Genomic DNA, 14,394 nt, shown 5'->3' with positions numbered 1-14,394 from the left:
CACATGCTCAATTATCTGGACCAAAAGAATATCTGTCAGTCCTCATCCTGGGCAATCTGAAGTAGAGGAAAACAGCTATCATCTCCTTTGCCATTGATTGTGACCAATACCAGCAAATCAATCTTTTCTGCAGCTGCCTTTTTAGCCAACAGAAAATAAGAACAGGATATTTCTAGACTGTCTTCTTGAGTCCCTAAGGACAGGATGACAGATCCATTGTTGCTCATCACAGGAGCATTAACTATCTCTTTACCTAAGAAAGACCAACAAGCTCCTTAAGAACAACAGTTAAATGTCTTCTCAAAACACCTTTTGTCAATGGACATTTTCTAGCTATTACTGGGATCTTAGTCTTTCATCAAAGGATATTGATGAGAATGTAGGTAAATCCAGAATTTGCAGAAGTCCTAAGATATCTTTGTTCTCTTTCCTCTTAGCCCAGGAAGGACACAGACACTACAATATTCTCTTTGGTTTAGAGGTGTTTAGCAACAGATCTTTATCAGATAGCTCCTTCATTCTGATCAGAAATTTTTATTCCAATACTTGGGATTTTCCTGAGAGCACACACACACAGATCTCTTAAATTTTCTGGTCCTAAAGAGACAAAGCTTGGTGAGTGGCTTGGCATATTCACTCAGCCTGCTTTAAGATCTCTCCTGTAGGCAAGGTTACTGTACCACGCTTCAGGTAGACCAGTATTCACAAGCAGTTTGGAAACTCCATCCAGCAGAGCTGGTGCTTACTTGTCAATATTAGTTGAAAGATCTTAGCAAAAATAGTTCAATAGCCGCATTGCCAGCAGATTGATTTCAAAAAGGCAACTAAAATGGTTAATTTTTACTCTTAAAGCAAAATTCTTTACTACTGTGTATGACATTCATAAATGTTGGGCTTTCCCAGTCATCACTCTAACATTAGAAATACAGAAGGCCAGTCAAATATTTTGGCATTTCTTTATATAGATAACTTTGAAATATTTTATGCAAATCTTAATTTTAGCAAGTAGCTACTTTCCTTGTGATGCATAGAAATATCAAAACACTCTGAACAACGAAAGAAAAAAGTTTCCAAGTCTTGAGATTTTAAAAACATTAACCTTTCTTTTTGATTAAAAGTCCTTTGGTCATCGTACTGTGCTTTGGCCTCTCTTATACCCATATAATTCTCCTGAAGAGCATTCAAAAGATAGCTGCTAAAATAATATTCTCCTCCTATCAATAAACTGCTATAAATAAGCCGCTCTTTGAGCTCCACCATTAGCTCATTCTTTCCCATCATATTAACTTTGAATTTTTTCCTAAATGCCTTGCAGATCCTCCACAATCCCTCTCCCCCACCAAAGATCTGTATCCCTTCCACCTTGAACCTACTGCAGCTACCAATGATACCTGTTTCAGTGTATTTTACTGTCTGTCTGCTTTTTCATATTTTCTGTCTCTCTTTATACAGAACATACCTCTTGCCCACAGCTCATAAAGGTAGTCCCCTTCCTCTCAACTTTCAAATCTTTCCTTAAGACCTTTTTCCCCCCCAGCAATATTCACAATAAGCCATAAAAGTGACAAATGGTGAAGGAGAACTCTAACTATGAACAGTTGAAATAGCTGAACAACCACCTAACAAATGCAAGTTAACCTTGCATTTGCACCTAACCAATGACATCAGATTATCATTTTACCCTTCATCATTCCTTCCTTTCCAACCTTTGTAGCTCGTTTATCATGTCATGCCACTGGTCAGAACATAAATCTCATGGGGAAAATGCTGCAATTTTTTTTCTTGTACACCTTTCATAAAATCGCATATTGCATTTTGCATACTGCAAAATACTTTGCATTTTGCATAATTTTAAATATGTAAAAAATAAATATCCTGTTGTTGGTCAGACCTTGTTCCCTTTTCTCATTATATTTAAACAATGGTCATCAAAACAGTAATTGTATGGGTATACATATATGTATATGTATTTTAATCTAGCATGTCGTCCTGAAGGTAGTACTCCCTTTTTGAGAAGATACTACTGATCACAAAACTGGCTGCTTTCCTTTTTCTTTTTGGTACACCCTACTTGTGCCTCTAAAGAAGTTAGCTCATATAGCACAAGGTACACACTGATTTCACATCCAGCATGATCCCAGAAACATTTAAAAAAAGTTAAAGTTTATTTTAAAATACCAAGACTACTAATGATGTCTGTAACATAAGTCTTTGATTTCCCCCAGGAAGTAATGGGCAATCTCAAACTCTGTCATTTGTTGGAAAGTTGCTGAGAAGAGGCAAGTGACAGCTGAAAAGAAACTTGCACCATGCTAAAATGAATATTCTCTTCTATTGCTCTTTTATCAAGTTTTAAAAACCTGTACCTTCTTTCCACAGCAGAAATTGTACATACTTCAATGATTTTTCCCATTGTACAAATGTACAAAATACATGATTGCATCCTCTTCAGATGAGGGGAGCCAAGTTTGGAATTGGTTTACACCATGCACACACTTTGGCTACCAGGTGGCTAGATTGTAAGGTCTAGCTGTTGCTAGCAACCTGAAAGATGCTGTGTGCACATCCTTTTAAAAACAAAGCAGCCAACCAAGAAATCCCTCAGTGTCCAAACCTTAGCTATAGGCAATTTAAGCAATGGGATAAGAATACATGTATGATCCATCACTGAGGTTCAGTTAAACAGTATTTTACTCCTTGTGCTGCCATAACTTTATTACTTGCGACTGGCTGTTGCAATTCATATCCTGATATCTAAATGATAGCCGAACCCTTCTGAAAAATCAGTCTGTAAGTATACACTTCATTGGGCGAAAAGAAAGCAATAAAATTAAAGATGGACTTCCTTGCAACAGAGAGACTCAGGCTATGGGACTAACTGATGGTCGTTTTTTGTTTTAACACACCTACTATAAAGTAGATATAAAACTAGTCTTAAGTTGTTTTTTCCTGTTGTGTTGTTTAGTCCATTTCTCTGAGTGAGGAACGCATTTCATAGAACTGGAAAAAGTATTCTCATTAAAAAAATTACTCTAAAAATAAGATTAAAAGATTATTTATATTTTGGAAAACAAGATTATAAATGCAGACCTAAGACAGCTCCAACAGGAGAAAAACTCCTTTCATAAGATTATACTGTACTTTAATCAGTGTTTTATTTATTTGTACTGGGATCTTCCTATATGTTATTGTTTAGAATATAACAATTTGTAGTGAAGAACTCCAATGCTTATAAGCATCATGAGTAATAATATCCAGATTTATCTTTGTTTTAACCCTGATGATAAACAGCATATTCAGAGTTTAAAGATGATAATCTTTTACAACTATACTTAATTATTATCTGTCATTAGTTTCTTTGATCAGAAAAGACTTTGAAAAGAATCACAACCCATGCAACAACTAACTTACTTCAGTCAAGCATAATGTCTAATTAAATTGTTCATAATAGGAGGTAATTAAAGCAAACACTTTTCCATTAAGAAGACAAATATAAGAAAACTGTAATAACTCCAGAATTGGCAGAAGAACTCCGTTTTCTAAAGCCATTGTCTTTGGATGTCTAAACCCATCTGTGTAGTCAGAATATTAGATCTTCAGTTCTTATTTGTTATATTATGCCATTCACCTCCTCAGAGGTACTAACACTCAAACATTCTTACATAAACAACTGCCACAAATGAATATTCCTACATAACAACCATTTCTTCCTTTCTCTAAACAGTGCTTGAAGTGGTGGAACAACAAACGGTATATTTATGGAATGGTAAATTTTTAAGGTGTAGATCTAAATGGTTAAAGGAGTAAAACATTAATTGTTCAGCCATCTGAAAAAGATGATAGGTACTGCTTTCCAACAAATGTGTGAGCCAGCAACCATATTAATTAAAATTAACATTTTGCATGAGTCTTTGCAAGTTCAAGACTTCTTTAGCCATAGATTTCCTTTATCCAAATGCTAGCTGTTTCCCACAGCAATCATTTTGTCTTAACTTCAGATGTTAAATCATTGCTCTTACCTAATAATATGCAATATATGCAAATCCCCAAATGCCACAGGCTCTTTTTCTATTACTGCTCTTCAGACTATCCACTCCTCCTGCATTCCCTTTCAGGACAGCTGCAGACAGACTTCGATTTGCAATTTCATACTCTCTAGTGCAGATGCACATTCATTTTGAAGCTTTTTGCTCTTCTCCTTAATATATATTTACAAACAGTCAAGTTTTTCTTACTATTACATTATTAGAATTATTTTTAGCAATGATGGTGGTAATAGGGTTTATCTGTTTAAATACATGAAAGGTATAAAGCTATTTTAAAATGAACGCTGAAGCTCTTCAGTCTCAATATAAAAGTTTGTATAGTGTCTATCACACTGCAGTGATTCTTGGACCTTCGAGTGTGACTTGCAACTGAGTAACCTGTATGCTTAGTTCTCTAATAGTAATAATTCCTAAGAGGCAAGTCTTTGCATGACAGACCATTTAGCTTTTGCATATTTTTTAGCTGCTTAGTGCACAAGACATTCTGGATATCCTTCACAGTCAGTAAAAAAGGACAACTTTATCTCCATAATAACTAAAGAAAGATATAAATTCACACTCATTGAGAGGAAGAAAGATACTGAATCCCAGTGAGATCAGTGAAAAAAAGACAACCTCATCTCCTCTTCAGAAACATTCTGAGCAATACAGAAATGTTAATGTTTTCATGAAGGGAAGAAAACTAAAAAACATTGTTTCAATCCAAATCAATTTTCAAAAATGTTTATTAATTTCTAAAAGTCTATTTCCCTAGTATTTACATAGGAAAATAACTCAGGGAAATGCTCTGATGTAAAGGTTACTAAAAATACATAGTATATAATTCATAGCTCAAATCGATCAAATAAAAACAATACAACAAATAGTCCCAGAAAGAAGAAAACAAGCACAGACTACCTCCTTATACCACTTTCAAACATACCTACAAAACATCTGATGACATTAAATCTGATACCAATCCAGAAACTTCACATAAATAGAAATCAAGTGAACGTATCTGGTTCTCAGGCAAAATGATCCTGTTCTCAGACAATACTGATGAACAGCAATATTTGATAGAGGAACTCAACCATGAAAGTCAGGAAAATGGGACTGAAAGCAAAGCTGAGCAAAAGCAAGATCACATTCAGTTGACCAGTGTAGATGGGAAAATGAAAGAGAAAGTAACTCAACTGTTTTATGTGCAAAGCTTTAAGATAATGTGTGTCTTTAAGATAATAGGGGAAAAAACATGATCAGCAACACAGACAACTCAAACAACACAGGTTTGTAATAGTATGACAGGTACAATTTGATGATTGATTTAGTCAAAGGAAAACTGTCGTGAGGTAGCCAAGTACTGTACCTCTAAAGAGAAGCCTCACAAATACTAAACAAAGATAGAGACTAGAAAAAGTACAAAATACTAAATGGAAATTTAAAAAAACAACAAACACATTTTTTCCATATTTTTAACCTTTCAAAAGGATCAAGTTCAAATTTTCCAGAGAACTGAATTCAAAAAGGGAAGTAGATGTAGAAGCCCACTAAGGAACCTCCAAAATAGTTGGAAGACAACTGAAACTAAGTGAATGGGACTTATGGCATACTCAGAAAGCAGAAAGCACATAATGCAAGACAAAATTTGACAATGCAATTTTAGATCAACAAAATTTTAGATCAACAAATACCTACAACATATTTGTCTTGATTTAACATTGAGACTGAAGTGAAAATGGTCTCACAGCATGGCTACCCAAACTCATCATCCAGTTGTGCTCTTACAAAGGTCAAAGTTGAGCCAGGAAGACAATTTCTTTTCCTGGGAGGAAAGAAGTGAGAACAGTTCTGTCCTCTCCATGAAATTAAAAAAAAAGCAGTTTGTTCAGGAAAACAACTTGCATACATTTCCTAATCATTAATCTACTCCAGTGTGTGTCCATTCTAGGGGAAATTCCAGAGATGAAAACCCATAGCTGGAGAGGTTTGACCAAAGCTTTTCCAGTGCTATATCAGAAATACCACTCACATGAAAGTCAAAGGGTCCCAAAACAATCATTCACACAGATTTCATTCAGGTATTAGTTAATTTTTTTTTGTTTCCTCTGGCATGCTTGTGTTAAGTTTATGTGGCTAATATGTCTACTTTTGATTTGTTTCCTGTAGCTCAAGTGTGAGCTTTACAACCTGAGGTGTTTGTGGTGTAAGGCTCACTTTAATTCCAAGAGGGGAAAAAAATGGCATTTCACCTCCATGTTTTCTCTCATCGGGCTTATGAGACTAATTCTGCTTTATGTAGTAAGTGCAGAACAAGATGATTTAGCTCTGGACCTTTACATTACCTGTCAATTTAGAAAACCAAAATATTTTGTTGCTTTAAGAGTATCTATGCTATTAAATCTCCTTACAGTTCCAGGGACATTCACCTTATATCTAAAATTTACACAAGCAGGTATGCTGATACATATTTTTTTAAATAATGAAATAATACTCTGTCTTAACAGATGAGTTTCCTGTGTACTCAGATATTATTTTAATTAAAGCACTGTAATAACAAAAGGAATAACTGCTCCTGCTTTTCCTCAGATCCAAATTAGATAAATTAATAAATGCATAGAAGAAGCTCAGTAACTGCAGAGACTGTGACAGGTAATAGATTACTTGCTAGGATGGGGAATTTTCTTCACAGCTGTATTTTCTGATAGGGCAGCAAAATAGAGAATATGGTAAACCAGTACCTTTGCAGTACATCATTGTCATCATCACTTCTGCCTTAAGAAAGTTATCATGTCAATAATTAAGTCTTTAAAAAAGTGCAATTACTACCAGATGCTAGCATCATTTTTATTTATTCTGTAACAGATTTCTCAGATCAGAGTTATTCCATTTTCTTCATTAGAATCATTTATGAACTGAATACTGGTAGTGATTATTGCAGCAAATGGCAGCACACTGCTATTTTATACTGCTATTGCTTGGCTAGCTAAATCAACAATGCATTATAGAGAAAAAGACCAAAGCGCTGCTTCCTTGATACAACACAATCGATCAGCATTCAAATTTAGCAACATGGGGCTGTAAGAACCAGCCAATATGTGGTATTTGTCTTCCCATATAAACAATATTTTTAAAAGACTGTTGTTACCAATATGCAATATATAGAGCACAGACTATCAAAAACCCAGGCATTCCCAGGTGATGATGTGAAGCTGTTGACAGATTCCCTAGGTGCTATCACTGAACATATTTTCATGCTATCTTCTCCTTTGATCCAACAGTTCCTTCTGGCATTAGAGAGAAAATCCTAACAGAGAAGCTTCAGATAAAACACGCCTAGTTACGCTGTCCTAATACCCCTAATTCCTGTTTTCTTCCACTGCAACTGCAGAGGTTCCTCTGGATTTTTCTCCTTTCAGATTTAGATGCTAAATTCAATGCTCTCTTTGCCCAGCTCTGAATTGATCTTGTCATGCTAGAAATTGCTGTGACTTTGCAATTTGAAATGCACTTCCATGGCAATCCTGAGAATCAGAATGATTATAAATACTGCATATGATTGAACTTACAGCACTTACTGTGCAATGTGCTAGGATTAATTAAATTTTAAAGCAAAAACATATATTTCACTAAAGCTTTAAATTGCCCATGCAGTCATCAACATTAATCATCTCATTTCATATCAAAACTGTTCATTTTGGCTACATGTTTTATTGCCTGAATGTTAATTTCTTATTTGCCTAGTCCTGCTTCTGACTCAAAACAGAGCAGTCCATGAATACCACTAACTTTTAATTAGTGCTGAATTAAAACAAAAAGCCCAAAGTATCTACATCTACATTAATAGCAGATGCATCTAATTTGGCAAATCAAAGCACGTGATACTAAGAACTAATTAATAAAACTATTCTCCTAATGAAGGCATCTGTACAATATTAAAGCTAACAGTTGATTATTTCTTCAGTGTTTAATCAGCCATTGACTCTTCTTACTGCAACTATATTCCAGTACTGTGCAAACTTCTTCCTTGTAAATAGGAGGAAATAACTTTTTTATTTTCCTTCATCTATACAGTGGCTGTTACCACCTTTGTTCCAATGAAGTGAAAGGGTGGGGGAAGAGAAACGATGCTAAAAAAAGAAAAAAAAAAAACAAAGACATTCCACTGGCTTCAGAAAAAGACATTGAATTAGGCCTAAACTCATCAGGAACAGGTTACCAAAATTAATAAGGGTCTAACCCACACATCTCCCACAGTGTCTGACAAGAGACCTGATCTTCCTCACCTAGCACACAACAGCATACGAGTGAAAAAGGAAACCCTTTGCTAATGGTCCCACTTCTTTCTGCTTTCCTATTTAGAGTCAATGAAATAGATTAACTAATCCAACATTAGAATGAGGAATAATGGATCAGAATAATCCTCTGTACAGTGCCAATACACTTGCAGGTGCTGGTGATGCTAAACAGGCTTTTTAATTATGTATTTACAATAGTGCCAGGAGGCACTGTTATAAAGTCTAAATTAAAAATTGTTTAGATGACTGTGTCTATCAGTTCATGATCTCCATTTAACAAGATTTGCTAGCGGCAACTTCAGAACCAACCTTGAAAAATCACTCTGAATTCTAGTGGATAAGGAAAATATTTGTGCACCATGAAAATGAACAGGTCTGACAAATGCCAGACAAAAGCAATACACAGCACAGAGAGTGACACATCACATGGGTTATATTCATCCATACTCCCTCAACTTCATATGAGGCTCTCCACTGCTAACCAGTATACAGCAAATAATTTCAGTCCAGCTAATATGACATGAAGAAATTTGCAAACTGGCTACGTTTGCCTATCCTTGAGAATGTAGACCTTTAACACTATGGATGTAAAGTCAGTGTCACTTTACACCATTTTCTTAATTTTCCTAGTTTACATTACTTTCCCAACTTTCTATCATCCTGAAAAAAGTCAGATAAAAATGTCTGTCTGCCTAATAAACTGGTTTCTGTGAGTCTTTGAAGACACTTTGCCCATCACACATTTATCCTAACAAAAGCTTACTTGTTAAGAAAAGCTAGAAGAACTTGACATATGTAATGTGTCATCAAAAACTCTTGGTTTTGTTTCTGCTAGCTGGAACAAAAACTGGTAGATGTTGGGTAAAAGGGTCATTAGTTTAAGATAGCCAGGGAACAATTCCATGAATGTTTTACAGTTAGTGGTAGGGAAGAGAATAGTTTATTCTCTTGCCCATCTAGAAGTCTGAGTAGTAAGTAGAGTTGGCTTGGGTGTAAAATCTGAGATTCTTTAATACAAAAAATTATGGACAGAACTTCCCTAAATTGCTCACAGCTCCAGACATGTAATAAATCTGCAAGTAATTCCCCCCAGATTCCTGAGGCCTGTTAGTTTGTTCTAGTATGTGAAACTGCAAAATCTTACATTTATATCATCCTGTCCTAACAAGCCTTCCCATTCTGTACAGGGCAGACAGTGATGAAAAATGGATAAGAATAAATGAAAAAACCCAACTTTTATAATTGTTGGTAAATAAAAGTGTCCTGGACTGAGTTAACAGTCACTATAGCTATTGTTAAACAAGTATTTGCATGAATAGTTTAAAAAATTTAGATATGTCATAGAATCATAGAATAGTTTGGGTTGGAAGGGACCTTTAAAGGTCATATAGTCCAACCCCCCTGCTATGACCAGGGACATCTTCAACTAGATCAGATTGCTCAGAGCCCCATCCAACCTGACCTGGAATGTTTCCAGGGATGGGGCATCTACCACCTCTCTGGGCAACCTGTTCCAGTGTTTCACCACCCTCATCGTAAAAAATTTCTTCCTTATATCTAGTCTAAATCTACCCTCTTTTAGTTTAAAACCATTACCCCTTGTCCTATCACAACAGGCCCTACTAAAAAGTCTGTCCCCATCTTTCTTATAAGCCCCCTTTAAGTACTGAAAGGCTGCAATAAGGTCTCCCCAGAGCCTTCTCTTCTCCAGGCTGAACAACCACAACTCTCTCAGCCTGTCCTCATAGGAGAGGTGTTCCATCCCTCTGATCATTTTTGTGGCCCTCCTCTGGACCCGTTCCAACAGGTCCATGTCTTTCCTGTACCGAGGACTCCAGAGCTGGACGCAGTACTCCAGGTGGGGTCTCACCAGAGCAGAGTAGAGGGGCAGAATCACCTCCCTCGACCTGCTGGCCACTCTTCTTTTGATGCAGCCCAGGATACGGTTGGCTTTCTGGGCTGCGAGCGCACATTGCCGGCTCATATCCAGCTTTTCATCCACCAGTACCCCCAAGTCCTTCTCCACAGGGCTGCTCTCAATCCCTTCATCCCCCAGCCTGTATTGATACTGAGGGTTGCCCCAGTAACCGTTGAGCCGTTGACCACTACTCTCTGGATGCGACCATCCAGCCAATTCCTTATCCACTGAATAGTCCACCCATCAAATCCATATCTCTCCAATTTAGAGAGAAGGATGTTGTGGGGGACCGTGTCAAAGGCCTTACAGAAGTCCAGATAGATGACATCCGTAGCTCTTCCCTTGTCCACTGATGTAGTCACTCCATCACAGAAGGCCACTAGGTTGGTCAGGCAGGACTTGCCCTTGGTGAAGCCATGCTGGCTGTCTCGAATCCCCTCCCTGTCCTCTATGTGCCTTAGCATAGCTTCTAGGAGGATCTGTTCCATGATCTTCCCAGGCACAGAGGTGAGGCTGACAGGTCGGTAGTTCCCAGGGTCCTCCTTTCTACCCTTTTTAAAAATGGGTGCAATGTTTCCCTTTTTCCAGTCGCCGGGGACTTCACCTGACTGCCATGACTTTTCAAATATCATGGAGAGTGGCTTGGCAACTACATCAGCCAATTCCCTCAGGACTCTGGGATGCATCTCGTCAGGTCCCATAGACTTCTGCATGTTCAGGTTCCTCAGGTGGTCTCGAACCTGATCTTCCCTTACAGTGAGGAGGGACTTTGCTCCCCCAGTCCCTGCCTTGAGGTCCATCCACTCGAGAGGTGTGGGAAGAGAGATTGCCAGTGAAGACTGAGGCAAAAAAGTTGTTGAGTACCTCAGCCTTCTCCTCGTCTGTTGTTACCAGTTTGCCAGTCTTGTTCATCGGGGGGTACACTTTCTTTGACCTTCCTTTTCTGGCTGACATACCTATAGAAGCCCTTCTTATTATTCTTTGCGTCCCTTGCCAAGTTGTGCTCCAGCTGCGCCTCGGCCTTCCTGACCCCATCCCTACACAACTGGGCAAGGGACAATTTTGTAGCTAAATACTACAGTCAGATCCCCTCTTAGACCTCTTTTCTCCAAGCTAAATGAGCCCAGTTCCTTTAGCTGCTTCTTATATGCCATGTATTCCAGCCCTCTAACCACCTTAGTGGTCCTTTACTGGACTTGCCTTAATTTGTTCATCTCTTCTACCAGGTGGCTCCACAACAGGACAGAGAATCCCACATGTGGCCTCACTAGTGTTGATAAAAGAATATAATCACTTCCCTCTACTTACTGGCCACACTTGCTAATGCAGCTCAGAATGCAGTTAGCCTTCATTGCTGCAAGGCACTGCTGATCGACCCATGTTCAACTTGTTTCCTACTAGGACCCCTAGATCCTCTTCTGCAGAGCTATTTTTCTACCTAGCAGGTCAGTGCCTAGCCTGTGATTTGGGTCATTCTGTCCCATGTGAAGGACTTGTATTTGTCATTGATAAGTTTCATGGAAAGCATTTGTTGGTGAATATAAAAAAAAAGTTGTTGCAAAAGATCAGTGCAAAAAACAGACAATGAAATTAAGTAGCAAAGATTGTGCAAGCCAGTACTTTTTTAAACTATGTGGGGAAAATTTTCAATAATCATCTGGTATTCTTAGCATAGTTTATAAGCACTTCAGTTACTGAGCCTCTAGGGAGCACTTCCTCCCATGTAAGAGGAAAGACTGTGTAGATTAGAACTATGTTAGATTACATTTAGTACGTTTTAAGATAGAGCAGATGTAGAAAGCATTGCAAGCTAACATGCAAATTGGCAATCAATGTAGAACTAGTAGGCACATGCCTATTGTCCCAAACTGAAAACTACTTCAGCCCAAAAGACCTAGTTGACGCCTCTGATACTCTTCTTCCTACAAATATTATACAAAATGTGATTATTATATTCTGATAATATCAGAGAAAACTATTACATCAAGGCATTATTTGACACTAAACGTGGGGTTTCAGAAAATCCTTCGATTTCTGAAGCAAGCTGTTTGTTGCTCTTCATATTCACAATACCTCTATTATCAGCTCAGTGATTTACCATGATACTTGATTTTTTTAGATAGAAGAAACTGTCTGTATGGCTAATCAACTCATAATATCTTTTACATATAAAGATTATTTCTGGTTTTGTTACTGTACTATCTGTGAGCCTTTATCAAGGACTTGGATACCATTGTGTTAAGCAATGTGTTAAGTAACACAGAACAAAAAAGGCTATTCATGCTCAAGAGATCATTCAGTCTAAACTTTATACAGGGGATGATATATGGATTCAAAACAGACCAGGGAGAATATGATGAAGCAATGAGGAACCATTGGCCTCTGGAAGGGATGGTAGTCATAGCATATGAGTGGCTAACCAGTTGTCCAGTTTTGCTAGCATGAATGCAAAAAAAGGTTTAAAGAAGATAATCACTTAATCCTGGGACCTTTATATGAATTTTTTTCTAGTGCTGAGGGGATAAAGTACAAAAAAGGGATGGAGGTATCTGTCTGAAAAAGTGTGCCAACTGGGGCCTCAAAGACTGACATCACAGGGCAGTCAGAAGCAGGAGTCAGCCTGTACCCACTGCTAGCAATGGTGACAGCAGTGCAGCTGTCAAGAGTCTTGCATGTGAAGGTGAGCACTTACAGGTCCCATGGGGGAACCAGTGAGGAGATTGTCAGCAGTGGCATGGCATTCTGAACAGATATAGCTGGGAAAGTCTAGCTTTGCCTAGCTTAGGGAAAAGAATGTTTCATTATTTCAGATGCAGAGATGCTGAGGAAAGAAAAGGTTGTAATTTAAATTTTATAGAAAAAAAATCTATAAAACTTAAGAACAGTCTGCATGTGAAGACATAGAAACAAAGTTATGTAGAAAAGTACACCCAAATCAGATCCCAGAGAATTAACCTAAAATCAGTCCAATTCTGAGCTGCATGTAAAACCAAAGGGATAAGATGCAGGCAGGCAAAGAGCTAAAACAATGTCTTTAGGCCTGAGCCTACAACCTGTCTCATGAAGGTACAGTCCTGCCTCATCAGTGCCAGAGCCCAAGAGGTCAGCGTGGATCCATGTACGTGCTAACTGAAAAAGAAAATTATCTAAAAAGAAAATTATAATCTTCATTAAACCCCTAATAGCTGTTAACGCACTTTGTGGCTTGCTTATTTATATTCAATACAAACATGTTTTTATATAAGCATTAGTGTTGACAAATTCATATTTAGGCATATTATAAGCAACACTTGTAACAGCACAAAGACAGAGCAAAGATTTTACTCACCGAGCCATCCTGATCCAGAATTGGGTATACACATATCTGTTTCAGCACTGGGCAACACAAATCCAACTACAAAAACTTCAACCCCATCAGCCATTAGAGCCATTCCCAACACAAAGAAGAGGGCCCACTGGAAACAACCATGGCCGCATTCTTGTATTATCAGTTCATACTGCTGTGCTAGCTCTTCTTCATCAGCTTTCCTCTCTGTTTCCAGTTCATGACGATCCTTATATTCATCACACATAGGCTGCCCGAGGGCCACCATGCCATCCTTGCCCTGCCCCATGTTGGGGATTCCCTGATACTCCCCTTCATAAATTTCATCATCTTCGTCATGTCCTTCAGTTGCTTCACTTGATTCTTCATCATCATTGGCTTCTACACCATAATTTCCTCCTTGGACATAGTAATCATCGTCATCTTCCTCATCCTGGAATCGGTTGTAGGACCTCTGTGTGTAGCCATCCTGAGCTTTGTCAACAGCTTTATTCACTTTTTTCACGGCTTGCTTCTTCACCTCTTTGGCAATATCTTTTGCCCCTTTCACTAATGAAGTCCTATCTTTGTATGTTTCCTCCATTTTGTATCAAAGAAAGATTGCCGTTCTGCTGCAGAGGGACCTGTCAAATACCGTTTTCAATATCTATTGCGTGTTGGACATCAATAGAAAAAGCCCAAGAACATGTGAAGCTGTAATATGCAACCTGCAAAATATGAGAGAAAAAAGTTTATACTTTGCTCCTTCTTATTTGCTTCTTCACACTGATACAATACCATACCAATCTTCATTTAAGCACTGGACACCATAATTCAGAGCTTCAAATATAC

The 14,394-nt window shown here is 37.9% G+C and overlaps 1 protein-coding gene across 1 annotated transcript in view; it reads right to left on the bottom strand.

Moving 5' to 3' along the window:
* LOC127029117 (synaptic vesicle glycoprotein 2C-like) overlaps positions 1–14,146 on the bottom strand; it is an 84,937-nt gene extending 70,791 nt beyond the window's left edge. The window contains exon 1 of the mRNA XM_050914762.1: positions 13,567–14,146. Within this exon, the coding sequence (XP_050770719.1) occupies positions 13,567–14,146 (580 nt within the window). The remainder of the gene's footprint in view (positions 1–13,566) is intronic.
* Positions 14,147–14,394: the final 248 nt, after the last annotated feature.

The sequence above is a fragment of the Gymnogyps californianus genome, unplaced genomic scaffold, assembly GCF_018139145.2.
Source record: "Gymnogyps californianus isolate 813 unplaced genomic scaffold, ASM1813914v2 HiC_scaffold_78, whole genome shotgun sequence".
NCBI classification, from domain to species: Eukaryota; Metazoa; Chordata; class Aves; order Accipitriformes; family Cathartidae; genus Gymnogyps; species Gymnogyps californianus.
Note: the sequence above shows the minus strand (reverse complement) of the source record. Positions and strands in the feature narration are given on the sequence as shown.